Genomic DNA, 25,402 nt, shown 5'->3' on the forward strand with positions numbered 1-25,402 from the left:
CTTTTGAGCAAGTGGAACCCATGGACAACAAGCTCTAATACCTGCTGATCACACCGCTATGTACGCTGTTTCAATGGCAAATCTAAACTTACGACTGAAATCGAGCTATCCTGCAGAATAGTCTGTTGCGGATTAGAAAAATTCTCATCACCCCCATCCTGCTGCTCCTCCTCCTCCTCCTCCTCCTCCCCCTCCTCCTTCTTCTCCTCCCCACTGCCGACGTCCAACACTGATCCGTCCAGCTTGCCCTTGCTCGCATTCTTGTCACCAGTTGCCTCCCTCTTCTGACCTCGCTGGCGCAGACGTTCTTTCCTCACAATATCGATTCTGCTCAGAGTGAAACGATTAGACGCATCCGAGACCTGCAAACTTTATTCAGGGTGCAAGAGAAGAGGAGGAGGAGAGGAGAGGAGAGGAGGGGGCAGGAGGGGAGGGGAGAACGGAGGGCAGGAGAGGAGGAGAAGGAGGAGAAGCAGCAGGAGCAAAAGCAGCAGGAAGAAGAGCAGGAGCAGCAACAGGAGAAGGAGGAGGAGGAGGAGGAAGAGGAGGAGGAGGAGGAGGAGGAGTAGGAGGAGGAACAACAGGAGGAGGAGGAGGAAGGCTTTTAAACCTCAACAGACAAGTCAGTGGATAGAGATCGCGAGTGTTTCGCCTCGTAGTCCAGGGCGACCAGGCAATCGTCCTTGTGGTGAGGGCAATCTTGCTTCTGATGTGACGACTGCGCCTGCTGCCAAACATAACGGTGAGTTTCACTGACTGATCAGATGAAAGCAGATACGAGATCAAGCAACGTCTCTTTTCACTTTCACCTCCTCGCCCCTACATCATTCTCTCACTGCCTCCCCTTCTTTGTTTGCCCTTCTCAATCTTCTGCTCTGCTCTGCTCTGCTCTGCTCTTCTCCCCTCCCTCCCCATCTTCTTATTCCTCTCCCCTCGCCTCCATCATACCTTCTTTTCCAACGCAGAGGACAGAGCGTCTTCAAGCGCATTCGTCGTTCTCTTCCTCCTTGAGTTTCCTTGTTTCTCGCCTCCCTTGTCACTTGCTCCCTCCTCCTTCTCGCTCCCCGCAAACCTCCTGCTCCTGTCACTCCATCTCGAATTCCGAATGTTTGCAAGCAGCGGCAACGACGGCCAGTCCGTGTCCTCCATACCTCCTCCTCCTCCTCCCCCACCTCCGCCTGAAGCACTCTTCTTTCCTGTACCCTTCCCCGCGCTCCGACCATTTCCATCACCCCTGCCCTCCTCCTGGGAGTTAGAGGACGCGAGAATTTCCCCATCCCTCGTCTCCTCTGCCTTCTGCGCGATCTTCTGGAAGAAACAAGGAGATTCGCAGCCTTCAGGTTGAAACCCTTCTTCTTCCTTGTACGCCTCCCTCGGCCCGAGGACGTACAGCCGGCAGCACAGCAGCGGCCGACCGTCTTTCATCCTGACCTTCCTCAACTCAGCAGTCCTCCTCCTCCTCTCACTCGCATCCCCCCCCTCCTCCCCCTCCTCCATCTTCCTCTCTTCGCTCCTCCTGCATTTCAATGGGAGGCACAGGAATTCCCTCCCAACCTCCGCCATCTCCTTCTCGCACTGCTCGTAGAAACGATGATTCGAGGCAAGGAAGGTGAACGGGTCCTCCCTCTCCTTTCTCCTCCTCCCGCACCCCGAGAAGCTCGAGAACGTCAGTCCACTCCTACACCCATCCTCCTGTAAGCAGGAGGCGGCAGCGTGAAGGCAGGGGAGAAAGTTGAAGGAGACTCGCTCGCACTGACGTTTCTCCTCCTTCCATTGCAGGTCGCACAGAGACAGGAGGCAACTCAGGTGCTCCCGCCGTGCTGGCCCCCTGCTAAGGCTGCTGAAGACAGCTATCGCTCGCTTCTTCCTCCTCTCATGCTCCTCCTTCCTGTACAACTTGGGGGCTCCTCGCAGATACTCCGACAGGCCTTTCCTTGCTGCTTCCCTGCAGCACCTGACAGAAACTTCTTGATCCGCCCATAGCCCACCTGCCAACTCCATCGAGACATCTTCGATCATGACGTTCCCCCTCTCCTCCTCCAACTTGTCTGCCCCCTGCTCCTCCCCGCCGCCCGTGGAGGAGGTGGTGCTGGCAAGAGCCTTCCTGGCCTTCCTCGCATAGTTTGAGCGCCAAATCTCTCCATCCACTGGGGTCACTCTGAGTTTTGGAGGAGGATGAGTACTGAAGGACAGGATGGGGATAGAGGAATCCAGATGAGCGGAGAGGAAGGAGGAGAAGGAGAAGGAGGAGGGGAGATCGTCTCCCCACCCATCATTCTTCTGATTGGAGGACCCGTCCGCAACCTCCTCACTGATCTGCATGTACATGTCCAGTATGTCCTCCATCCGTTTCTTGTTGCTCTCCAGAAGGACATTTTCATCCTCCAAGATGTGAAGACACTTGTCAGCCGAAAGAGCGAAGAGCGCCTGCGCTCAATCATCCTCCTCCTTCACTCTCCTCTCCTCCACCCTCTCCCTCGATCTCCTGCCCATCTCTCCCTCCCACCTCCATGACTCTCTCCTCCTTTCCTCCTCTCCCCCTTCCTCCTTGTCCCTCACCTTGTAACTCGGTCTGAGGAGACAGCCCGAGCTGATGAGCAGCTGGCGGATCTGAAGGACAAGGGGCGTCACGCCAGAGAGAGCACAGGGAGGAGAAGGAAGGAGAAGGAAGGGGGAGTTGAATATCGAGGAAAGAAAAGTAGGAGCGAAGAGGAGGGAGGGAGGAGGAGGAAAGAGGGCGGAGGGTGGAGGGGAGACGAGAGGAGGGAGGAGGGAGGAGGGTGGAGGGGAGACGAGAGGAGGGAGGAGGGAGGAGGGAGGAGGGAGGAGGGAGGAGGGAGGAGGGAGGAGGTAGGAGAGAGGAGAGAGGAGGAGGAAGGAGGAAGAAGTAGGGAGGAATGAGGAGGGAGGAATGAGGAGGGAGGAGGGAGGGAGGGGAGGGAGGGGGATGGAGGACTGCAATGCTCACTTGGGCATCGAGCGCCTTTTCGAGTCGCAGCAAGTTTGACGAGATCTTCGGGTTGACACTTTTTTTCCGCTGCACAAGCGTGAGAGGGATGGAGGGGTGCGAGGGTGGCGACGGCAAGTACCACGAGGAAAGACAAGCAGGGAACCACATCCACCAAGACTGAAAGGCGAGCGACAATCGTGTCGTCGTCAATGATCCTGCCTCTTACCCTCGCTGTGTTTTGTCTGTTGCCCGGGAGCTGTTCTTCTGCCTCAACCATGAACCGCTTTATCATCACAGCCTGACTTCGCGTCAGTTGCCTCGCAAGCTCTGGGCAGGGAGAAAAAGGACAAGAGAGTTCGAGAGAGAAAGGATAACCCTGGATGATTCACCTTTGCTGATTGCAGCGATCGGAGGATGGAAAGAAGGTGAGGAGGGAATCTGAAAAAAATTCAAAGATTATTTGCCAACGTCATTGTGCGCACCTCGGTCCCTCCAGGCAGAAGAACACGCACTGCGCACTTAAGAAGATCGTGAGCAGACACGATCGCCATGCATGTTCCTGTGTCATGAAGCAATGAGACAGCAATCACAACCTGTGCAGCATTGAAACACCTGTTGCTCAGATGCAAAGTACGCTTCGTCGTCCTTGCCTGGAAACAGCAGCAGCGTTCAGCGGAGGAAGCAACAATTTCAAGGAGGGAACCAAGAGAAAGCAGAGTCTCTTGAGATGGGAGATAGAGATAGATCACAGGTCCTGCCCGTCCGTTGGATACATATCCTTCGATCCTTGGCATGATCTGAGGTTTGCAGAGATCCAGTGTTCTCCTGGATAGTCGTCAATATAACATCTTCTAGGTCAGTGAACATCACACGTTCCCCGTCACACCGCACCAAATCAAACCTCTCCAGTCGAGAACGAATGTTTCACCTTTGTTGCTCTTGCGCAAGCCGGAGAAACTTTCTCGTGCTGAGTCTTCCATTGCTACCCTCTCTGTCTCCCTCCTCCTCCTCCTCATCATCATCATCATTCTCATCCTTATCCTCATCCTCATCCTGTTTGTAGTGGTTGTTATGTCTCCTACGTAGCAGAAGAAAACAAGAGAACCTCAGGGATGAAGACCGGGATAGGAGGGACCGCATTCTCTTCGAGATCTATAGCTGTACACTCATCCAAAAATGCCGGACGCTGTCAAACACTTTCAATCCATCGCAATATGCTCATACACCCAATCGGTGTTGACAGTGCATACCTCACTGCCCTCAATATTGACGAGGCCAACAACATGGTACTTTCCAGGCAGAAGTCCTGAGAGGAAGAAGATTCATGCTCCGATGATAGAAGACATAGTCATTGGACACCTTTGGGGTTGACTTTTAGGCTGAATGTTTCAAGTTTCAACAGGGATATGAAGTCAGCCGAGAAGGGTCACATCAAGCTTTTCCAATTCTCACATCTTCTTCTCGTCTTCGTCATTCTCCTCTTTCTTTTCACCAACCTGGTCGCACAACATGTCCATATCACAGCGTTCTCCACAACCTCCGACTTGTACCTGGTCTGTGTCGGGCATGAAAGGTTGTACTCCCACCAAGTGGCTGAGTTTGCCCGTCGTGTTCATTGAAGTTTGCAGCATGTACTGGACGAGTTCTTGAGGTATTTCTTGAGCCTACCTCGACCACCTCCACTGCTATATCTGCCTCCTCATTGCGCGCATGAATCCTTGTGACTGATCTTCGTTCATTTCCGATCTCGCAAGGAGCTTGCTGGGATCATTCAACATTGTGCCCAACCCTTGCTTGCAAATATCATCCCCCGCTCTCCCCCCCCCTCTCCTCCTCTCCTCTCTCCTCTCTCCTCTCTCTCTCTCTCCCCCTCTCCTCTCTCCTCTCTCCTCTCTTCCTCTCTCTCCCCCCCCCTCTCCTCTCTCCTCTCTTCCTCTCTCCTCTCTTCCTCTCTCCTCTCACTTTCCTTCCTCCCCCATCCGTCTTGCCACCCGCATGCCTTCGTGCATTCCTCCTTAATAATTTTACTTAACTTTGAGTAAATGGATCGGAGGCTACTGAACCCGGGAACCGGGCCGGGCCCTTCCGACACTAAGATGCTCGTAACAAATCCGCCCCAGAGAGATAGATAGAGAGAGAAAAAGGCAGCGTCAACTTCTACCCCAAATTACTAGGGAAAGACTTGAAGTACTTCACTACCTTTGCGCCTCGCCCTCATACTCACTGTCGTGTCTCTTGGCTGCCATGCTGCAGGCTGAGCTATCGCCGCCAACTCGCAGTCGCCTTAGCTGTCTCGCAGCCATGCTGTCCTTGCGTTCCTGAACAAGTGCCTGCTCCTCTGCTCGTCTTCCCTTACCCTTGCGCTCCTCTAGTCCTCCCACCCTCTCTGTCTCTCCTTCACCGGACATTCCTCCATGGCCGTTTCTTTCACGCTTGTGAGGGCGAGCCTCGCCCTCTTCCTTCTCTTGCTTTACGCAGAGGCTGGCGAGCCAGGAGAGCGCAAGATCAAGACCTTCATCAGCAGCCTTGACAACGACGACATCAAGAAGCCGCACGAGATCGCGGACTTGAAGGAGAGCAGCTTCAAGAAAATCGAGCCAACTACCGAGTTCGGGCCCCTGGCAGATCAGCGCGAATTCAACGAGTTTGTCAAGGCAGGAGAGCTCGCCTGTGATGGACCCAACTGTCCTTACCGCCAGGCGATTCTTCCAGGAAGCAGAGGGCGGGTAGGGTCATACTTCCCGCTCGATCCCGTTAAGAAGGAGAAGAAACTGGTCGAACACCTCATCTCCTCCCTCGGCCCTCCCTGTGCTGTCATGTGCAACAGGACGCAGGTGGACAAGAGCGCTCACACCGTCCTGCTGGCATCCGCGGGCAAACTCCAAGATTGCATCACGGCATGTGAAGGCGACAAGAAGCAGCGGGTAGAGAAGCTCTTGTCAGAGATTGATCGTGTGCGCGCCAAGAATGCAGAGGCCGTGGAGAATAGGCCTTCGTCCTACTCGAAGCCCATCAGCTCCACCAGCTCACTGGAGGCGCCAGCAAGCACCTACTATGACGAGAACGAGCTTCACTGCAGCGTGTCCGAGAGGACGAGGGTTACTTGCAACCTTTGCCATGGATCCAGCGCGTTCAGGTTCCGCGGGTATCGAGTGGAACTGGCGTTCCCCAACGAGCAACGCTTTGTGCCCTCCTATCCCTTCTCTTCTCCAGCTGATCAGAAGCAGCTTCGAGATTTTCTCAGCCGGGTGTCCCCTGACTCGGTCAACACGTTCAGCCTGTCGCCGTCTCAGGACTCCATCTGCCTCTCCTGCAATACTCCCCCCATGGTGTTTGACGCCCTGGCGCGGGTTGGTCTCAACCTGACTGTGTTCGGGAGCGAGCGAGGCTACGGGCTGAGCGGGACTTGGACTTTCATGAGAGGGCTGAACAACGAGTACAAACTGACGAGCACCCCTGTCCTTGCTTTCCGCCTTCATCCCCATCCCATTCCCCGCGAGGAAGGGAGAGAAGAGAGAGCGATCTCTGTGATCTGGTCGCAATCGTACCACCCATGGGATGAAGCTACGACCCTCGTCCCGCATCTTCACGTGCACGACGCTGTCGGCGTTCTTCGGTTGCAGGGAGACATCCAGTTCGACCGACCGGGAGCTCAGAATTCTCTGCGCAAGATTCACGCCTACATCAATGGGTCGTTGGTGTTCGGAAAGCAGAAGATGCCCATCGTCGCGCAACAGCCTCTTGACTCCCCTCAAGGAGTGGCCCAAGGCAGTTTTCATGGCAGTTTGACCGCTTCCGAGGTTCTCGCCGGGTTTGACTGCCATTCGGCTGCCCTTACAGGAGCTCCACGTGAGAATTGCGATCCGTTCCCAGCTGGTGAGGTGCATGAGAGGCTGAGCAGCATGAACCTGCAGTTTGCGACGTTGAGCGATGTTCAACTGCTCGCTCGCTACTACACAGACGGTGCCGAGAACGTCTTCTACAAGCTAGACGGGACTCTCTCCCTCTGGCCCGACTGCTCCTCCACCATCTTCTCTACCTTCCAGCATCGTTCGTCCTCTCTTCGCGATCTGGTCTTTGTATGGATCATGAATTTTCATGCTTCATCGAGCAAGACGGTCATGGAGATGGTCGCGCACCTGACTGGCTCCGCAGCTTCAGCAGACTGGACGCGATTCGACCTGCACGACATGTCTCTGATCGTGTCAAAGACTCCCTACGACTTCTCGGACGCTCCCATGCAGCTTCCTCTCCTCGTGAACCGCGTTGGTGCGGGTGTGACCATGACTGTGACTCTGTCCCTCAAGCCCGAGGATCCAGTGGGTCGGCTGCTGCTGCCCATGATGGAGCGCGAGAGGCTGAGTGACGGTCGGAGGGACGTCACCATGACAGGAGCCTTGCATGATGGCAAGATGGCTCTGACTGCGCCGTTGGGAGACTTGACGCTTGGAGGAGGCTCGACGCTCTCTGACGCTTCTCTGAGGATCGAGCAGCGCCAGTCAGGCGACTCGTCGGAGTTCTCGGCGGGTCTGACTGGAGTTGTGGTGATCCCCCTCAATGGCCTGAGGTCCCAAAGCTTCAGAGCTTATCTTGCCCTCCAGTTCGCTGATGACGGCGAGCCGCACCTCGAGCTCGTTGGGTCGCTGCCGTCAGCCATCAAGGAGTTCCTGGGGTATGACAGCACGAGTCTGAGATTCGTGGTGGTTCGCACTCCCTTCTTCTCCTCCAAGGTCTCCTCCTTCATCGCCGAAGCTGTCCTCTACGCGGGCCCTGCATGTCAAGATCACAAGAAGCCGCAAAGATGCCTCGATGCTCGAGTGGTAGCTGGGCTCAGCGCCAGGGACTCTCGTCAGGACATGCTGGCGGGCAGCTTTGGTAGTGTTGATCTCCGGGATGTGCTCAGCGTGTACGGTGGCTCCTCTCTCGCGAAGGTTCCTGCTTGGCTCCAGCTGGCCTCCTTCAAGGGAGGCGCGAATTTCACACTGGCACGGCTCGACCACACAATCCCCGGGTCGTCCAACAACTTTCACAGTGTGCCAGCAGGATTCTGTGGTGAGGGCAAGCTTGACATCTTGGGAGAGGAGGGAGAGGCGAAGTGGGTGGTGGATCCCAGCACTGGAGCAGCTCTGGTCAACATCGACATGCCCCGCGTCTCTCACGGGCAGATCGAGCTGGGACAGGACAACAGCCCTCCCCTCCTCAAGTTGCATGTCGATCCCCAGCACGACTCCAGCTCGGCTTGGCTGCAGGGGCTGCTGCGAGTCGGGTCCCTCCTCAAGCCGGTGGTCTTCGAGCTTCAAGGGGCCGAGTGGCGATCCGCGTTCTCAGCCCGATACGGCGAGGCAGGCCTGCCACTCCTTGCTCGCGCGTCCATCCCAGCCAAGGCATGGAAGCAGTCGGCCATCAGCCTGAGTCTCCTGCTGGCCCCCGAGGGTGTCAAGTCGCTGACGCAGCAGCTGCAGCAGCAGCTCCAGATCCTCTGTCAGGTCCAGCCCGCGGGTTGTGGTGGGAAGGTGCTGAAAGAGCCGCCCGTGGCAATCTGCCGCATCAAGTTCGCCACGTTGCACTCAGACGCGACCCCGAGGATGCTGGCGGAAGCGACGGCAGAAGTTGATGTTGCGATCTCAGGTCGACGCCACAAGTTCACTGAGCAGCTGAAGCTCGACGACATGCACGAGACTGCCAGGAAGTTGGCGACTTTCATCGTGTCAAAGAACCTCCTGGGAAGAGAAGGAGCAGGAGCAGGAGCAGGAGCAGGAGCAGGAGGAGGAGCAGGAGGAGACTCTGTTGCAGCATGCGATCGTGCCGAAGACTTTTCGGCCCTATACCTCGGCCAACGAGCTTCAACGATCCCCTTCTCCTCCCTCGCTACCCCTGAGTCTTTGCGCAATGCACTGAAGCTCGACAACTTGCCCATCGTCAGCCGGGGAGAGGACGCGGAGCTTCCTGACTCGATCTCCCTGAAGCTTCTCGAGCAGCGGAGGAAGGCGGCCGAGCGCTACGAGGATGAGCAGCGAAGAGATGCGAGGAGGAGAGATGAGTCCGTGAGACGCCCGGGAAATGGCGAGAAGGATGGGAAGCAGGAGGAGAGACAGAAGGAAAAGCTGCAAGCGCCTGTCACCACGAGCTTCTCCGACAAGACTTGGATCTCAACTGCCCTCGAACCTTCGCCCTCCTCCTCCACGGTCTCTGCGTTGCACCATCGAACCCAAGGAGCTGACAAGAGCTCGGAGAAGGAGGAGCTTCAACGGTACCTGAACAAGAGCAAGGAGCTGAGAAGTTCCGTGCGGTCTCGTCTGGACGAGCTCAGGAAGTCGATGCAGAGCCTGCGAAGAAGAGCGATCGGGAGCAAGCAGAAGGCAGTGGAGCTCGAGAGCGCGAGGAGACAGAGAGGAAGTGGAGTAGCTAAGGGGGGAGGAAAGTCTATGGTAGCCGGGGAAATGCGTCAACTCGATGGTCTCAATGCGATGGCACATGCTGTCTGATCTGGAGGAGGAGGAGGAGGAGGAGGAGGAGGAGGAGGAGAGGACGACAACAGAAGTAGTCTTTGATTATTGTTTCTCTAACAGCAGATTTTGTTTACATGGTCCGTAAGATCTACTGCGTTTGTGTTCTAAATAATAGCACCAGGACGTGTGGGGTGAAGAAAAAACGAAGGGAAAGGGAGGGGGCGAAGATGGTGGAGCAAAAGGGAGAGCGTCTTCGAGAAAGTTCAGGGAGTCTCTTCTAAGGCTGCGAGCGCCATGGACGTAGCGAGGTCGTCGGTCGTATCCATGGATGACTCCAGCTCTCCCCGACCTCCTGACGAGTCAGGCGTCATCGACTTCTTCTGCTTCCTGCTCTACGCGTCAGTTCCCCTCCATCTCCAGCTGTCGCTCACCTCCCCCCTCTTCGTCCTCTCGCACGAGTCTGGCAGGGCTCATCCCCTGCGTAGCATATCCTCTGCATGCGGCCCTCTCCCTCCAAGTCGCCTCCCATGCTCGTCGGCAGGCCCAACGGCTCGCCGAGGTGCTGCAGCATCATGTCCGAGCTGGTGGAGCGGCAGAAGGGGCTCCTCTGCTCTCCGATCGCCTGGGACGTGCTCGAGAAGTATCTTCCAGGGAAGTAGCGACCGTCGGCAGGTGATGTCTCGGCCGTGCTGCTTCCTCCTCCTGTCTCTGAACCGAAGTAGAGTCCAGGTCGCGGCGGGGACTTGGTGGACGACAGCGCAGGAGACTTGGAGGCATCGAAGGCGCTGAAGAGACGTTCCTCGTCCCCCACAGCCAATTGCTTCAGGTCAAGACGCTCTCTTGCTCGCTCTTCGTATCCCCTCGCTCTGCTCAGTTGAGGGCTGTTGGTCGCCCTCTGGTTCGCTCGCTCCATGTCCTTAAGCCTCCCTCGAACGGCATTGACTTCTTCTTCCAGCACCTGCTCTTGGATCAGAGCCCCGCAAAGCAAAAATAAAGGCGCTGCTACCTCTGCAGCCTTCTCCGCCGCAGCTTTCTCCCTGGTGACCTTGTAGATCTTCTTTTCTGCTGCTTCCATTTCGGCCTGCCATTGTACCGAAAGCTGCTCTAGTTGCTGAACCTTGCTCCTCATCTCTTCGAGCTCTTGCTTAGTGTAGTGCAGATCCAAAGCCTGAGAATGGATATGAACATTTAAAAACAGAATCAGAGCATCAGCCGACCTGGGAAGTCAAGTCTCTTGCCGACTGATCTCGTTCCATGCGAGATTGATCATTCCTTTGGCGCATCTCTTCCAACAGCCTCTGCAAATTCTCTACTGCTGCCTTCTCATGCTGTAGTTTTGCTTCCAGCGCAGAATTTCGAGCTTCAAGGTCTTGAATCTGCATAGCTTTCAAGTCCTCTCGCGGCTCCTTGCCGGCAATCTTTTCATCATTGCCATCAGCCTTTGCCAAGGTGTACAGAATGTTGAAGGCTTTGAACGCCGGATTCACATGGCTTGGAAAACGAGGAGCGAAAACGACGCAGGCAGTGATCAGCATAAACGAAGTTGCAAATCCGAGGATGAAGCTCATCTGAAACGACATTCCCCTAGAACACGGACTTGGCTTTCCTGCGGTTGATTTCTCTGCAGTGGTTTCTGAGCAAACTTTGCAAATGGATGAGATCTCGTTGCCGCAAATCTCGTGAGAGGGAATTTCTTGCCTCTGAAGCATGGAGTCACCAACCAAGTGAACACATAAAGTATGCATTACCGGATATTCCGCCATCTGCTCTTTGGAAGCCGAAGGCATGCCAAGGTCACTGAGATCTGCCTTGTTCTTTCTTGGCTTGTCTGCAGCTTCAGAGGCATCATGAGCACGTGGATAGCCTTTCGGCGTCAATGCTTCCCGGGCCACAAGTTTTCCCTGTGACTCCAGTCCTGTACCTGGCTCTGGTGACGCGGAGATTTTCCACCTGCAAAGGTCCTCCTCACCACACTCCTCCAAGGCCGCCTCCCTCGCATGTTGAGCGGAAGAAATCTTGCAGGCTGGATCTTTGCATGCTTCGCCTTTCTTAGTCCGTCTCAAGGTGGCTGTAACACGATACTCTGCATCGATCCTTCGCTCATTTTCGAGCAAGGCATTGCTTCCTTTCTCAGAGAAGGGGCTGTCTTGAACATAATTGCATACGCCAATGTACCAACGACCCGGTGACAAATGTTCTGATGTCACCACGACTCCATGGTGATCGCCTTGTTTTTTGAACTGCAGGAGAAGTGAGTCGGAACAACAAAACACGAGCAGAAACGAGAGGTGAAAGAACAGCATGAATGCAAGCCAAGGCAAACAGCAATATCTATTGGCACCTGATAGTAACTTGCATAGTTGTGTTCGTCTTCAAGTGAGTGACGTAAAATGGGCGAGGCCTTAACCAACAGAAAAAGTTTCGTGGAGCTGCTGTCAAGATCCACGACGAGGTTGTATCCAACGCTTGTGACATTAATGAAATAGTTATGGCAAGAACTTGAAAAAACTCTGCCGGTAACTTGTTGCCCGCTGTTCAAGCTGCCGAGCACCGACGATTTGTACGAAAGAATATTATCTTCCATCGACTCAATGCCGAGGAATCCCACCAGCAGCAAACATATCTTCAAAGTGCATCTACATAACATTGGTAGATTCATGTTCGCTGCAATAGGTTTTGCGATCCCAAACATTCAAATATCCTATAAAGCCTGATTCATTCCTGCAGAAACAGAGGTCACCTACGGAACTTCAAGCTCACGAAGAGTTAGCAACCCTGCTGCCCGAATGCTCGCCTATCGAGAGATCACTCACCCTCTATTTCATGACTCTCCACTCACTACATGCTACATGCTTACTTGCACCCACAAAATACCCCATCTACCTCGACTCTTATTCCTAGCATACCTCATCGCATTCCCCCTGCCCTCCCCCGCCCCATTCGCTCAAATCTTTCTTCTTCATGAAGACTGGATATCCTAATCCTGGCTTGTTCTCGTTCTTCATTTCAGCATAGTCTCTGTCCTCCCCTGCTCCATCGTCGATGCTGCTTTTCTAGTTCCTTTCGCTTCCTCCTCCTCCTCCGCCCCCCCCCCTTCATTTTCGCCTTCTTTCCTAACCAACAACTGACATCTCATCCAGCCGCCCCCTGACACCCCCCCCACCCCTAGTCATCTACCCCACCCTACTTCATCAACAGCCACCATTTATAGTACCCCTAAAATGACACCATAAAATTCCTAAAAGGACCCGTATGAATGTCTCCAAATCTGAAACACCGGTAGAAAGTCGCCCCCGTTGACTACCCCACCTTTTCTGGTCACCAACCAGCATGCCACACACGGACCCACCCAACTTCTTCAAGTTTAACCCCTACCCGGTAAAAATTGCCCAGCTCCTTCATTACCGTCCACTACCCACCCCCTTTGTAGAGGAAAAAGACTTCTCATGACCCCTGGTTGAATTCTCCGATAGACAAAAGCGTACTACCCACCCTTGTAGTTCATAAGAAGTCCACCCCTACCCCTAGTAAATGGAGATGTACCGAACTGGCCCTCTGCTTCAAGGCTAAATTTAGAATCTATTTTGGAAAAGATGTGTTTTCATCATTGAAAAGCTGTCTTTCTAGTGCAGATTGGGACGAGATTGATCTAGATGGGTTCATAAAAATTGTAATGTAAGAAATAAGATATAGCTAATATAGTTTCAGGTCGTGTCTGGGTAATTGTATTTAGCTGGACTCTTTAAATTAGGAATTTTGCAACATGCCCAAGGAAATTTCAGCGAACGCGATTGGGTGGCGAGAAGAGAAGGCGAGGAGGGAGGAGAGAAACTGAGACCCTACACAAGAACAAGTGAGACCCTACACAAGAACGGCAACGAGGAAGTGTTTCTTTCCCTCGAAGTGAAGGCGAGGAAGCTGCAAGTGTAGATTTCGCGGGGCGAGAGGAGGATGCGTGGAACTACTGCATCACAGGGGAGCAAGTGAGGAGCTCGTGCCATGAATGGCAACACTGGGGATGAACAACTACAGGTGAGATTGAGGATTCATGTTTTCAATACAGACTTTGGCGGTAAGGGTTGGATTGAATCTGGCCGTGTTGCTGGCTTGCATGACTTGAGATGACACATGCTTTGAAAGTTAGAGGATAAATCATCTCCGAGAAGCTGTGATGGTTTGACGCGAAGCTGGGTGGATGATGCTTTCCTACCAACAAGCAATGTTAGTGCCATTTGTAGTCTCACTCCATGATGCTTGTATGTTTTAGGTTGCCGATCTGAATTTCGAAGTCTGTTACGAAAAAGTGAAACCAATTGGAAATGCTGGCGCCGGTGATCAAGACATCTTTTGGACGTGTCAAAACTTGTAACGATAAACTGTGACAATATTTCAGCTCTTGTCGGGGACAAGCTGTCTACTGGATTTCCTTGGATTACAACGGTTTGGCTGGAAAGTAACGATATATCACATGAAGGGGTTTCTTTGCTTGCCAAGGGCTTTGAGCGGGTGGGCATGGTGTTGGATGCTTGTAGAAGGTTTGATCTTGATGTGCAGCATGAAACTTTGACCGACCTGTCGCTTGCTGGGAATCCTATCCGCAAAGAAGGGCTGCAAGTAAGAACTGGTCAGTCCCATCCAAAAGAATTCACTGCTATCTCGCTTTACAGTTGACGATCGAGAGCTTCCTAAAGAACCCAAACCCTAGCATAGCACGCCTCAATGTGCGGAGCTGTCAAATCAATGTGTAAGTCTAAAGAACTTGATAAGGCAGCTCGTCTCAAATTTTGTCAGACTTCCCATGGAGATCTCAGAGCTTGATTCGCTCAAGGAGCTGCTCTGTGAGGACAATCCAATCAGATACCCTCCAAAGGATGTAAGTTCGGGATGCTTGTTCCTACCTCATGCAGTGCATTGGGGCAGGTTGCCTTTAGGAGAATAGCAATCCTTCGTCAATTCTTGAAAGCAGCGAAGAATGACACTGCTCATGAGGGCGGTGATCCGGTTGGTGACTAGGAATGACTGGGTGAATGTCGTGACGATGTTGGTGGTTTGAAAGGTTGAAAGAGAGCGTGAAAGAGAGCATCGGTGTGCCACACGTGGATTTTCACGACAACAGATCTCAACATGATCGCTGATATCAGTGCAGGAGTCAGGATCCTACCGCTTCTGCCTTGGACGTGCAATTGCCTGACGGGACGGAGGCAGTGGTACCTGAGACTTGCTCCTTGGCTGTTCGAATGTTTCCAACTGCTCGATCTGCAGAAGCAGGAAGCCTCCTTTGGTTCTTCAGGACTCAATGTGAGCACCTCGAGGTAAAGCAGATGTCTGATTTCACTTGAGTTTCCAGTCAAGATTGTTGTGTTCCTTTTTGATTTCCCGCTTCTCGCTTGCCGTAGTTATAACCCGCATACAACGTTCGTCCATGGAAGTATTTGGTACAGCAAAATGCCGACGATCGATCCTGTTTCTCTTGTTCGAAAGCAGAACGAGGTAGCAGAACAAGAAGAATTCAGGGTGAGATCTGCAACCCTGGTGAATCCTAAAGATTCAGATTGGTTTCCAGATAATTCCGAACATAACTCTCAGATACACTGACGATTAGTGAGAACGCGTCTCGATGCTTCGATCAAGCCGAGCCTTGATTCTAGTGTGGAAATGCTGTGTTGCTCTTGTCTTTTCCTTGTCGTGAGTGATCTCAACTCCAAATCTTGCCATGTCACCTTCCACAATGATGTAAGATTAAAAAATGAAGTTGCGGTTCATATCTCGCCCTTCACAGATCAACACTTCTCTGTAGTTTCTGCTTCGCCATCTATCTCTGCGGTCTACTCCTTCTAACTCAGAATCCAAAAATTGAAGGCACTAATGAAAACAGCGTGAATGTCAAACGCGTCCCACAGCAGCCCATACAGCCGCCAGTTCGGATCAGGACACAAGCTGAGCAAGTTTCATTCACGGCCTCACTATTGCACAATTGTATGATTGCATTACAGGACAGCAAGACTTATCAAGTCCGTTACAGTCAATAACGTAAAGACTGACTGGACTGGTCAGTGTAGCGGCGGTGCTGAGATACTACCACCCGGCTTACATCCTCATCGGTTGCGGTAGGCTGATCTCTGGGCCCGATTGTTGAGGATAACCTCCAGGCTGCTGAGGAAAAGCTTGTTGTTGAGGAGACGCTGGTTTCTGAGAAAACCCGACAGATGCGGAGGTTTGCGCAGCCGATTTGTTGACTGCAGAGCAATGGTTCAGGAGTCGAAGAAGCAATAAGAAGTGAGGCTTACCTCCGAGGTCATCGGGGGAAAAGAAGGACGAGTGTTGCATCTTCGTGCCTGGCACCTTCCCTTGACCATACAGGCGCGATGTGAAGAATTCCACAAAGGGGCTCTTGGGAATTATGTTTACACTGCAGAACAGGCAAAGCCACCGCTCTTGGATGGAGAGGAAACCAGGAGGTGAGTCGAGGTCCGTGATCTTCAATGCATCCTTCTGACTGATGCAGCAGACCTTGCCGGAGTTCTTGTATATCACTCGATTCTCATCGATTGGAGGTTCGCAGCGGCACTTGCTTGTCTGTCGAAGACAACAGCACTTGTTTTTGCACTCACCTCCCAACTGCTTTTCCTGCAACCTGAGGTAATACCTCAAATCTGTCACAATACAGGACGAATCTTCCTCCTGCACATTCTCGAGGAAGCACTGGGTACTCCCGTACCCACAGAGATACTTGTGGACACAAGAACCGATGAGGCCATGGTCGGACAGAATCTCACCGCAGTCAACCGTGTACTGCCTCAACAGACAGCACAGCTTGTCGTCCCAGTCGTACAAGCGGATGCCACCATAGTCTCCTGTGCCCCAGTTCTCGGGATGCTCAAATCCTAGACCAAGGCAATATGCATATCCCAGCCACGAGACATCCCAATCTGAGACCTTGTCCGATGAAAATTGCTGCACATGTACGTCATTTGCGCAATGAGAGATTTCCCTATGTTGGTCACTGTCATGGAAACCGATGGGGCATTTCAAGCTTTCTTATTCGAACGTGCGATCCAAGAACAACGATTGGATGAAGAATCATCATGACAAGATGAAGAGACACTGCATGTAGGAGGACAGGAGAAACTTTGGTGTTGGTGACCGAAAAAGTGGAGTTTGAGGTGACTGTCGCGAAAACAGAACGACATGAAATTCCAAAAGGAATTTAGGGAAAAAGAGAAGTAGGGAAGGGGGGAGCCTGAAAAGTAAAGAGCGAAGAAGGTAGCAAGGTACAGAGGTACCGAACATAGGAAGAGAAGAAAAGAGTGAAAGAGGACAAAATAGGAGAGAAGGAGGGGGGGGGGGGGCTGAGGGAGAGAGGGAGAGCAGAATGCAGAGAGGGGGAGAGACGGTTGGACTGAGGAGGAGAGTAAGAGACAGAGTCTCCAAGAGCAGGAGATGAAAATAGGTGTTGGGGAGGCAGCGCATGCAGGGGCCAAGGCGTTGAGAGCGCAGCAAGCGAACGTCTGTTGTACCGGCATGCTGCTGCTTTCCGAGTTCTTCCTCCTCTTGCCTCGCTAACGTGTCGGAATTTCAGTACTGTCAGGGGGTAGGGGTAGTAATGACGGGTATGGGGTCCACATTTTAGCACCGAGACAATAGGTAATAACTCACCTTGGGGGTGGGGTCCTCACTCGCGCCCCTATTTGGTATCTCTGCCACCTATGTAGCTGGAGGCCGCCAAGGCAAATTGACCGGTACTTCACTCAGTCCGGGGGTAGCTGGCGGAGGGGTGGGTGGGGTCAGTGCCAATCGTTACTATGGTGACCAGTCAGTACTAGTAGATTTTTTAACTTAACTTTGAGTAAAGAAGTGGTAGTGTCGCACTACTAGGCTGAAGGAGACGGTGACTAAAAGTTTTGACTGACTCTGGTCAAAGTTCATAGCGGCCACCGCGACATCGCTGGCATGGCCGCGCGGGGGACTTGTCCTGCGCGCAGTTAAAGTGAAGGTATCCGTTAAGTTTGGGGGACAGCAACCGTTACTTGAGTCATTCCAAGACCCGGCGTACTACCACCGGTACGTCTCTGCGGCTAGGTGATTCGACTTGCCGCTGGCAGTGCAAACGAAGCCGGTCCAGGATCCGACCGGCGATGATGATGGCATGCACGGTAAGCCTGATCAGCTCAAGGCCTCCCCGCCCTCCGAAGTTCGCTGCCCGGCATCATCGAGGGTGCCACTGGCAGTCGGGCCATGATGGCATGGCCTACTACTGAGCCTCGGAGCCGCCCCGGGCCCGGCCCTGCTGCCCGGCCTGCCACTGAGTACGAGTCTAGCTTTCTTCATATCCCTACTAGTTTCGGATTAGGTTTGGTTCTCGCTGTCTTTTCTCTTCTCGCCGTTCAAGTGGCCTGTGCGACGGTGTCAGGGTCAAGCCTCCTCGACTCTCCTGATTGTCCTCGTACTGCTTTTTAACTTAACTTTGAGTAAAGAAGTCAAGTTTCAAGTTTCCACCCGGGCGGGGATCGGGTAAGTTACCTTGCAAGAACTAGGCGGGGCCCGGCCGGGGGGCCGCGGTCCCCGGGCCTAGTCACTCGCCGCGCCGTCGGAGTTGATCATACGCAGGGCCCAGTGGGCTGCCGGGCGGCCCGGCCGCTGCCGCTGCGGTGCGTGGCATCCTTCGGCGGGGGGCACAGGCAGGCAGTCGGCCCGTGACATGCGGCTGGCATGGGCCGGGGGGTGGGGGGGGGGGCGGGGATCCTGCGTGTCACTGGTAGTGTTAAGTGAAGGTATCAGTTGCTGAGTTCAAGTTGGGGGAGCCTTGGACGGCGCTGAGTAGTGACTGAGGCAGGATGAGGATTCAATGATTGGTTCTCGCTGTCTTTTCTCTTCTCGCCGTACGGCCAGTATGGCCTGTGGCCGCTGTGCTCCCGTCGGACAGTGTCATGGTCAGTTGAAACCTCCTCTACTCTCACTGAGTCCTGATTGTCCGACTCGTACTCGGATTTTTAGTTGAACTTTGAGAAAAGGAGTGGCCAATACATGACCGTGTGATTCAACGGTCCGAGGCTCGTTCAGATTTGAGTAAAAGTTGGGTACCACTACGACTTCGACGCCCCGCGGCCCGAGCCGGGCCGGCCCGAGCCGGGCCGGGCATTAGGCGCAGCTCAGCACAGGGATCAAGTTATTTATCGCTGCTGTGGTGACAGGGAATCAGGTAGAGACAATGAGAGAAAATCAATCAAGTTTCACACCTCAGGCTTCACTGGCGTGCTCCGGCTGCCAGTAGTTAAGCGTCAGCCAGCAGCCCGTCGATCTTCTTCCTGTTCTCCTCGTTGCCTCGCGCCATCGACTCGAGCGCTACGGAGCCCTTCCTCTGAAAGTCCGCCTCCTCCTTGTGCAACCTCATCGCAGTGATGACCGCCTTGATGCCCTCGGGCCGGACTCTCTCCTGGTTCTCCCTGTTGGACTCGCACAAGTGGCCGAGGGCAGCGCAGCCAGCCTCCAACAGCAGAGCGAAGGTCGAGTGTGCCCTCATGGCCGCTACTATCGCTTCGATGCCCATGGCCCCCCTGATCTTGTCCTGGTTCTCCTTGTCCGACCGCGCCAGCACCCCCAGGGCATTGATTGCCGCGTACTGGACATCCTGCTGGCAAGGCAAGGCCTGCATAGCCGCCATGATGGCCTCGATGCCCCCTGCATTTCTGATCGCCATCCGATTGCGTGGATTGCCGTCCGCCATCAGAGCAAGGTGAAAGGTGCCATCCTTTTGCACTTCCTCGTTCCGTACGAATGCTTTCAGTGCTGCCAGGATGACCTTGATGCTGTCGGCTTCTGAAGCCAAGAGTTGGGAAGCCTTGTTGACGCCAATCAGCACGTTGAGAGCTTTGATGCCGTGCATCTGCACAGTCACATTTTTGCGGTGCACCTTCATGGTACCTATGATCTTTGGGATTCCGTCGAGTTCCAAGATCCTATCTGTGTTGACGGGGTTGGAGTTTGCAAGACAGTGCAGTGCTCGGCATCCTTCTTCCTGAACTCTAGCCACTTTCCCGTAGGTCTTCATGGCCGATTCGATAGCATCGATGCCACCCACTGTTCTGATGGCATCCTGGGTCGGCATGCCCAACAGAGCCAAGTTCGCAAACGTCTTGCAGCTCACCTCCTGAAGCGCCCACATGTCGTGGTGGTTCCGCATGGTCAGCATGACAAATTCGACTCCTCCGTGCTTTTGAAGCCTCGCACAGTTCTGCAAAGTGGAGGATGCTACAGTCAACAAGATGCTCCCCTTCAGCTGCAACTCCCCTCGCATCTTGTGCATCAACATGGTATCCATGATTGCCTCGATCGCGCCAGCCTCCCCAAACATCCTACAGGTCTGCATCTCTCCCTCTCCCCAGAGGGAGAACAACAAGGAGAATGCTTGCTCCGCAACTTTCAAGTTCTTGCCGTGATTCCGCAACGCAGCAATGGCTACCTCGATACCACCCGCATTCCTGACCCTCTCCACACCGGCTTCTTGATCTCCTCCTATGCTCCTCAGAGCAGCGCACGCGCATTCTTGAAGCTCGCGCTTCTTCGGGAATCTTTTCATCGCTGTCACAACTGCCTCAGCTCCCCCGGCCTGCCGAGCCCTGGCTGCGCTCTTGGGCTGGTAAGGCACAGGTGCTAGGTAGTCACCAATAGCCAGTTCTATGTACGAAGCGAGAGCAATGCAACAGGAACTCTGCACATCCGCGTCTCCTGCATGGAACTTCATACATTCCACCATCAAGTCGATGGCGCCCTCCTCCCTCACGATATCCAAGTTTGCCACGTCCTCCTCGATGGCGACTTGCAAAATCATCGCACCGCATGCCAGGGCACACGTGTCTTTCATGACATGTTTAATGCAGGAAATGACTGCCTTGATCTGCGAGGGACTGCAGTTGACCGCGTAACCCTCCTCAATTTCCTCTGCAATCATCATCAGCGTGAAACCATGCTGACCAGGGTTGTTGCTAGCCTCAATCAAACTCAGCTTGTACTGGATCAATTCATCGCTCTTCTTGGACTTTCTCCCGCACTTCTGTTTCTTGGCAGATTTCTTCTTCGTCGGGCATTCTGACCAATCTAATTGCGTCTTCGAGGCCACGGGGCTCATGCACGTCGAACTTTCGGCTGTCGAATCTTCCATCTCGGCTTCGAATGTGCGGGATATCGAATCACTGCCAGGACAAGAGCTGTGCGGGAGCGGGGGAAACCGTTGAAGGATCAACGGCGGGGAGGATATCTCAGATGAGCCCGAGGAAGGGAGGATGTCTCAGATGAGCACGAGGAAGGGAGGATGTCTCAGATGAGCACGAGGAAGGGAGGAAAGAGAGATGTGCAAGAGGGCGAGGGGGAGAGCAGCGCGAGGGCACCCACGAGTGGGACTGGCGGGGAAATGATTGCCCTGCCCTTGGGTGACGAAGTACTACCCTTCAAAAATGGAGCTTTTTGGTGAAATTTTTGAGGGGTAGGGTGGTGATTCAAATTTGAATCCTCTATCTCCGACGGCGACTCGCTGCTCAGCGCTTGTCCCGGTCCGGACGGCCCGGGCTACACGGACTTGCCTTTACTCAAAGTTAAGTTAAAAAACAGTACGAGGACAATCCTTCCGAGCCGTACTGATGACTCTCACATAATGAACCCTCCACCTGCCGCGCCAAACGGTTGAACCTTGCAGTCACTGAACAATGACGAGGTCTGGATCCGGGAGGCAGGAGGTGCCGCACGGCCATGGGCGCACACCCCGACAGCCCTGCCGTACAGGAGCCTGCCAGGCGCCGTGTGCGGGCCTGGGCTGGCAAACCTTGCATTGGCACTGACAACAACACGGTTTTGTTGTCTTGTAGCTCGTAGAAGTGGTTGAGCGGCAGCTAACGTCAGTGATTCCCTCAAGCCCCTGTGCCTCTCGGATCCACTTGCTGCATGTGTACTGGACGAGGCAGGCTCAATGGGTGTGTGTTGGGAATAACATAGCTAGATATACCTCCAAGGGACACGAGGACTGCAACGACTAAGGATTCTTCCCACATACAGGTGTGCAGGAGCCTGTTGGCTCGAATGTCGAAGTGACAAGAGGATCAAGGTGTAGATGATATCACTCTTTCAGAGATGTCTTGCACAACGTTGACGACCAGTCCACGTGAGATGTCGAAGGAAAGAGACTGAGAGCGCTTTGTGTTTCAGACTTGAGGCGAGCCAGGAAGGGGTCGGAACGGCAGCAGTGTCCGACAGTCTTGTGTTGACAGGCAAAGACGAGCAGCTCGGTCACGGTAAGTCCAGAGATCCTCTGGTCAGCCCAAGGATGAGTAGCGGCACAGGAGCTCTCCGATCGCCAGCCGATAGAGGGTTGATGAATCCCCTTGCACGTGCTCACCTGCCCATGGTCCATGACCGCTGCTGGGGACACACTCTGTACTTGCTGCTGGGGACACACTTCGTACTTTCATTTTTCGCATCATTCTGCTCTGATTTTTCGCTACCTCAAATCCCATCTATTCTCATAAGGATTTTTCACATTGAGTTGAAAGTTTTCATACAGTAAGAGTGTGAGAAATAATCTCTATATCATAGCAGGGTGAAAAGTTTTAAAGAGATTGTGAGAATCGTGATAAGAAAATCTCGCATAAGTTTCAAAGCCTTAGGGCTTCGCCCATGGGTCAGCGACAAAGTCGCTTCCCACCTGTTTGCTCGATAAAGTGCTTCGCACCAAGATCTCCTGATTGTGATCGTCAAGAGTCTTTATCTTCTGCCCAGCCAGCATCACTGGCGGCGAGCAGGATGTTCTGAAGCTTGTTGCCTACAGAGGTGGTTCCCTCTCGATTCCAGCGGAGTTTGTGGGATGTTTGTAGTCCAAACATATTGCAAGGGATCAGAAGCTGCGAAGAGGTCTTTGACTTGAGGGCGACGGCGACGTTGGGATAGTGAGGTGGTGAAGCTAATGTCTGGCCTTGTCAAAGCTTGTATGTCGAGATTGCTTTCAATAGCAGCCTGATAGAACTTGTGTTGCGATTATGTTGTCTTAGAAGATGACGTCGTCTTTGGGAAGGAGCAAACATAGGAACGAGGGGGAACGATTGTTGTCAGCTTCAGGAGAGCTTCAAAGCATACTTTTCCAATGAAATGCTCTTGGAAGAGAGTGAAGGCACCTTGATCTAGGTCTTGTTCAAGCGGTGCTCACAGGAATAGTTGAGCTCTTGTCGGAGAGGAGGAAGGTTGTACAGGAGAGTCTATAGATCGCATCGTTGATGACAAAGAGGATGTCTGATGTAATCTGCCTCCTTCTGACCTTCGACTCCCAAGTTCTGCTTGCAGTCTCTTTGGTACACCTTGTAATACGGCAACGGAAACGTACCTTCCAACATCTTCTTCATAGTATCCTACTACACTAGTATAGATTTGAGCTGTAGAGTATTGCTTGCGTATCACCACGCTCTCTGTCGCTATACGTCCAGAATGTCGACCATGTTGGAAACTGAGCACTGTTTCGACTGCTGTGTTCCACTTCCAGTGTGAAAGCATAGTATCTTGAAAAAAGCCTCTTTCCCGTTGCCGATGTCTTCAACAGCACCTTCCATACAATCGTTTCTACATGTTCATACAAGAAAATCATTCTGAATGAGACAAACTCGCTCGACATGCTACTGGCATGCGATACCTACCCTTCAATATCAGAGGCCATGTCAGTATCTTGGTCTCGAACATGGTTTCGCACTCCAGTTCGCTTGACTCCATAGTTATACTTTTGGTGACCTTGTGCAGATACCAACTCCAAGAGACCGCTGCAGTAGCCGTCGACCTTCCTCAATCTGAAATCACCCTTGCTCCTCACTCCCTGCTTATCCTCAAAAGCAACTCTGGATATCTCGGCTGTCTATCTTCAGCTACTGTGCGCTTACTGTGCATTGCTCGGGTGCAGTGCCAGTGGGTGTACATACGGGTGAACATCAGAACAACGTGCGACGAGTCGCCTCCTACTGTAGCTTCAAACCGCTGGTGAGCTTGAAGCCTGTATGACTGAGTGTGTGGTTACCCCTGGTAAGCTTGAAGCCTGTATGACTGAGTGTGTGGGTTAACCCTGGTGAGCTTGAAGCCCGTATGACTGAGTGTGTGGTTACCCCTGGTAAGCTTGAAGCCTGTATGACTGAGTGTGTGGGTTAACCCTGGTGAGCTTGAAGCCTGTATGACTGAGTGTGTGGGTTACCCCTGGTGAGCTTGAAGCCCGTATGACTGAGTGTGTGGGTTACCCCTGGTGAGCTTGAAGCCCGTATGACTGAGTGTGTGGGTTACCTCTGGTTAGCTTGAAGCCTATATGACTGAGTGTGTGGTTACCCCTGGTAAGCTTGAAGCCTGTATGACTGAGTGTGTGGGTTACCCCTGGTGAGCTTGAAGCCTATATGACTGAGTGTGTGGGTTACCCCTGGTTTCTTCTCTCCGACGCTCCTCCGCCCTCTCTTGCTCCTCCATCTTCCCTCCCAACTCGTGTCGGGCAGGGGGGTCAAGGACGGGTCATTTTATCTTTGAAATTTGGGGTGGGGAAGGGGTGGGGGGGTACAGGCGTTGAGTCGTAATGGAGTGAGGCATGCTGCAAGTGCGAACAGAAGAGGAACGAAGCGAAGAAAACAGAGAAGGAGAAGGAGAGGAAAGAGCAAGAGAGGAAGGAGGAGAAGAAGAAGGGAAGGGGAGAGGAGAAGGAAAAGGATAAAGGCGGAGGAAGACAACTCAGCAGAGATTGCTGTGCTTGAACCATGCGTGAATGTCTAAAGGAACCTCGCTTCTTCCTCGTTGAGACATGACATGTCTGGTCGATTCATTCTCACTCTACTTGCGCTGGTCAGCTCCTGGCTGGCTTCAGGCCATCTGCTAGCCTCAGGCCATCCTCTACCCTGCTTCGAACGTGGCAGCATCAGTGCCAAGCAATTGAAACAGCTGAGATGTTACAGGGGTGTGAGTAGATTGAGAGGAGGGGGAATCTCCGGGTTTCAGCGATGGTTCACCCAGCAGTTTCCGTCGGCCGTCATCAAGGCGACTGAAGATCAGCATGAGGAGTTCGACCATGTCCTCTTCGACATGAACGGCCTCCTCCATACCGCGTGTCGGAAGGCCAAGGACTTCGAGCATGCAATACTGAGAGTGTACAAGGAGCTGGATGCTACCTTGCGCACCCTGATACCCACCAAGAGCGTCGTACTGGCCTTCGATGGCCCGGGGCCCTTGGCAAAGCTTCTCACTCAAAGGAAGCGCAGGAACAAGTCGTCCAAGGCCTCCAAGTACAAGCTCAGTGGCCTGCACATCACCCCAGGAACGAAGTTCATGCAGACGATGAGGGAGGCTTGCGAGTACTATGCTGCCCTGCGGCTTGTGGCATCAGCCAAGTTCAAGAATGTTGCTTTCTACATTTCGGGCGCAGATGTAGCTGGTGAAGGTGAGATCAAGATCATCGAATGGATTCATAACCTGCTTCAGAACCAAAATGACGAGAAGATCATAATAGTTGGAGGAGACGCTGACCTGGTGCTTCAGGGCCTTGCAGTGCTTCGGGTCAAAGATCTGTTCGTCTATGCCGGCAAGGACATGTCGCAGCATCCCAGCAGCAGGAAGGCCAAGGGAAAGTCTTCTCCCTCCATCGTCCTCAGCATGTGGGAAGTTGTCCGCAGTCTTGAGAGGTTGTTCCCTGGCCAGTCACAGGCAGTTCGTGCAGACTTGATCGTCCTGATGATCATGAATGGCAACGACTACTTGCCGAAGGTGCGCGGAGGTAGCTTTGAAAGCTTCTTCAGAGCCTACAAGAAGGTGAAGGCGATGATTGGCGTACACTGATCTGTGACTCTTTTTGATGAATGACTAGGTGAAATCGATGGTGGATTTTAAGGACAGGTTCCTGCTCAACGGAAGTGAAAAGATGTTTGACTGGAAATTCTTGCACGCGTTCATGTCGCTAGTGCAGAAGGATGTCCCTCCAATCCCGTCCTACACCCCTTTGGACATTTTAGAT

At 53.3% G+C, this 25,402-nt stretch overlaps 7 protein-coding genes across 7 annotated transcripts; 3 read left to right on the forward strand and 4 right to left on the reverse strand.

Annotated features, from left to right (window-relative positions):
- Window positions 1-604: 604 nt before the first annotated feature.
- On the reverse strand, window positions 605-4,581 carry GUITHDRAFT_135281 (hypothetical protein; the record flags this gene model as incomplete). The annotated part of the gene is made up of 13 exons (XM_005837588.1): window positions 605-724; window positions 949-2,427; window positions 2,560-2,610; window positions 2,969-3,037; window positions 3,177-3,248; window positions 3,340-3,388; window positions 3,433-3,509; window positions 3,563-3,595; window positions 4,056-4,136; window positions 4,201-4,256; window positions 4,310-4,329; window positions 4,403-4,446; window positions 4,501-4,581. The coding sequence occupies 13 exons, from the start codon at window positions 4,579-4,581 to the stop codon at window positions 605-607; spliced, it is 2,232 nt and encodes a 743-aa protein (XP_005837645.1).
- Window positions 4,582-5,364: 783 nt separating this feature from the next.
- GUITHDRAFT_135282 (hypothetical protein) lies at window positions 5,365-9,435 on the forward strand (the record flags this gene model as incomplete). Its single annotated transcript, XM_005837589.1, has 1 exon — window positions 5,365-9,435. One exon carries the CDS (start codon window positions 5,365-5,367, stop codon window positions 9,433-9,435), a length of 4,071 nt encoding a protein of 1,356 aa, XP_005837646.1.
- Window positions 9,436-9,504: 69 nt separating this feature from the next.
- Window positions 9,505-11,070, reverse strand: GUITHDRAFT_151216 (hypothetical protein). The gene is made up of 4 exons (XM_005837590.1): window positions 10,617-11,070; window positions 10,406-10,567; window positions 9,831-10,357; window positions 9,505-9,786 (listed from the first exon to the last, which is right to left on the reverse strand). The coding sequence occupies exons 1-4, from the start codon at window positions 10,977-10,979 to the stop codon at window positions 9,663-9,665; spliced, it is 1,176 nt and encodes a 391-aa protein (XP_005837647.1). The 5' UTR covers window positions 10,980-11,070; the 3' UTR covers window positions 9,505-9,662.
- A 2,328-nt stretch (window positions 11,071-13,398) lies between these two features.
- On the forward strand, window positions 13,399-15,001 carry GUITHDRAFT_135284 (hypothetical protein; the record flags this gene model as incomplete). The annotated part of the gene is made up of 12 exons (XM_005837591.1): window positions 13,399-13,431; window positions 13,667-13,730; window positions 13,793-13,905; window positions 13,954-14,013; window positions 14,067-14,143; window positions 14,191-14,272; window positions 14,320-14,400; window positions 14,456-14,484; window positions 14,546-14,606; window positions 14,662-14,711; window positions 14,796-14,913; window positions 14,963-15,001. The coding sequence occupies 12 exons, from the start codon at window positions 13,399-13,401 to the stop codon at window positions 14,999-15,001; spliced, it is 807 nt and encodes a 268-aa protein (XP_005837648.1).
- Window positions 15,002-15,331: 330 nt separating this feature from the next.
- On the reverse strand, window positions 15,332-16,946 carry GUITHDRAFT_151217 (hypothetical protein). Its single transcript, XM_005837592.1, has 3 exons — window positions 16,917-16,946; window positions 15,687-16,353; window positions 15,332-15,635 (listed from the first exon to the last, which is right to left on the reverse strand). The coding sequence occupies exons 1-3, from the start codon at window positions 16,920-16,922 to the stop codon at window positions 15,487-15,489; spliced, it is 822 nt and encodes a 273-aa protein (XP_005837649.1). The 5' UTR covers window positions 16,923-16,946; the 3' UTR covers window positions 15,332-15,486.
- A 1,724-nt stretch (window positions 16,947-18,670) lies between these two features.
- On the reverse strand, window positions 18,671-20,557 carry GUITHDRAFT_135286 (hypothetical protein; the record flags this gene model as incomplete). The annotated part of the gene is made up of 2 exons (XM_005837593.1): window positions 18,671-18,832; window positions 19,199-20,557. 2 exons carry the CDS (start codon window positions 20,555-20,557, stop codon window positions 18,671-18,673), a joined length of 1,521 nt encoding a protein of 506 aa, XP_005837650.1.
- A 3,920-nt stretch (window positions 20,558-24,477) lies between these two features.
- On the forward strand, window positions 24,478-25,227 carry GUITHDRAFT_66805 (hypothetical protein; the record flags this gene model as incomplete). The annotated part of the gene is made up of 1 exon (XM_005837594.1): window positions 24,478-25,227. The coding sequence occupies one exon, from the start codon at window positions 24,478-24,480 to the stop codon at window positions 25,225-25,227; it is 750 nt and encodes a 249-aa protein (XP_005837651.1).
- Window positions 25,228-25,402: the final 175 nt, after the last annotated feature.

The sequence above is a fragment of the Guillardia theta genome (assembly GCF_000315625.1).
Source record: "Guillardia theta CCMP2712 unplaced genomic scaffold GUITHscaffold_14, whole genome shotgun sequence".
NCBI classification, from domain to species: domain Eukaryota; class Cryptophyceae; order Pyrenomonadales; family Geminigeraceae; genus Guillardia; species Guillardia theta.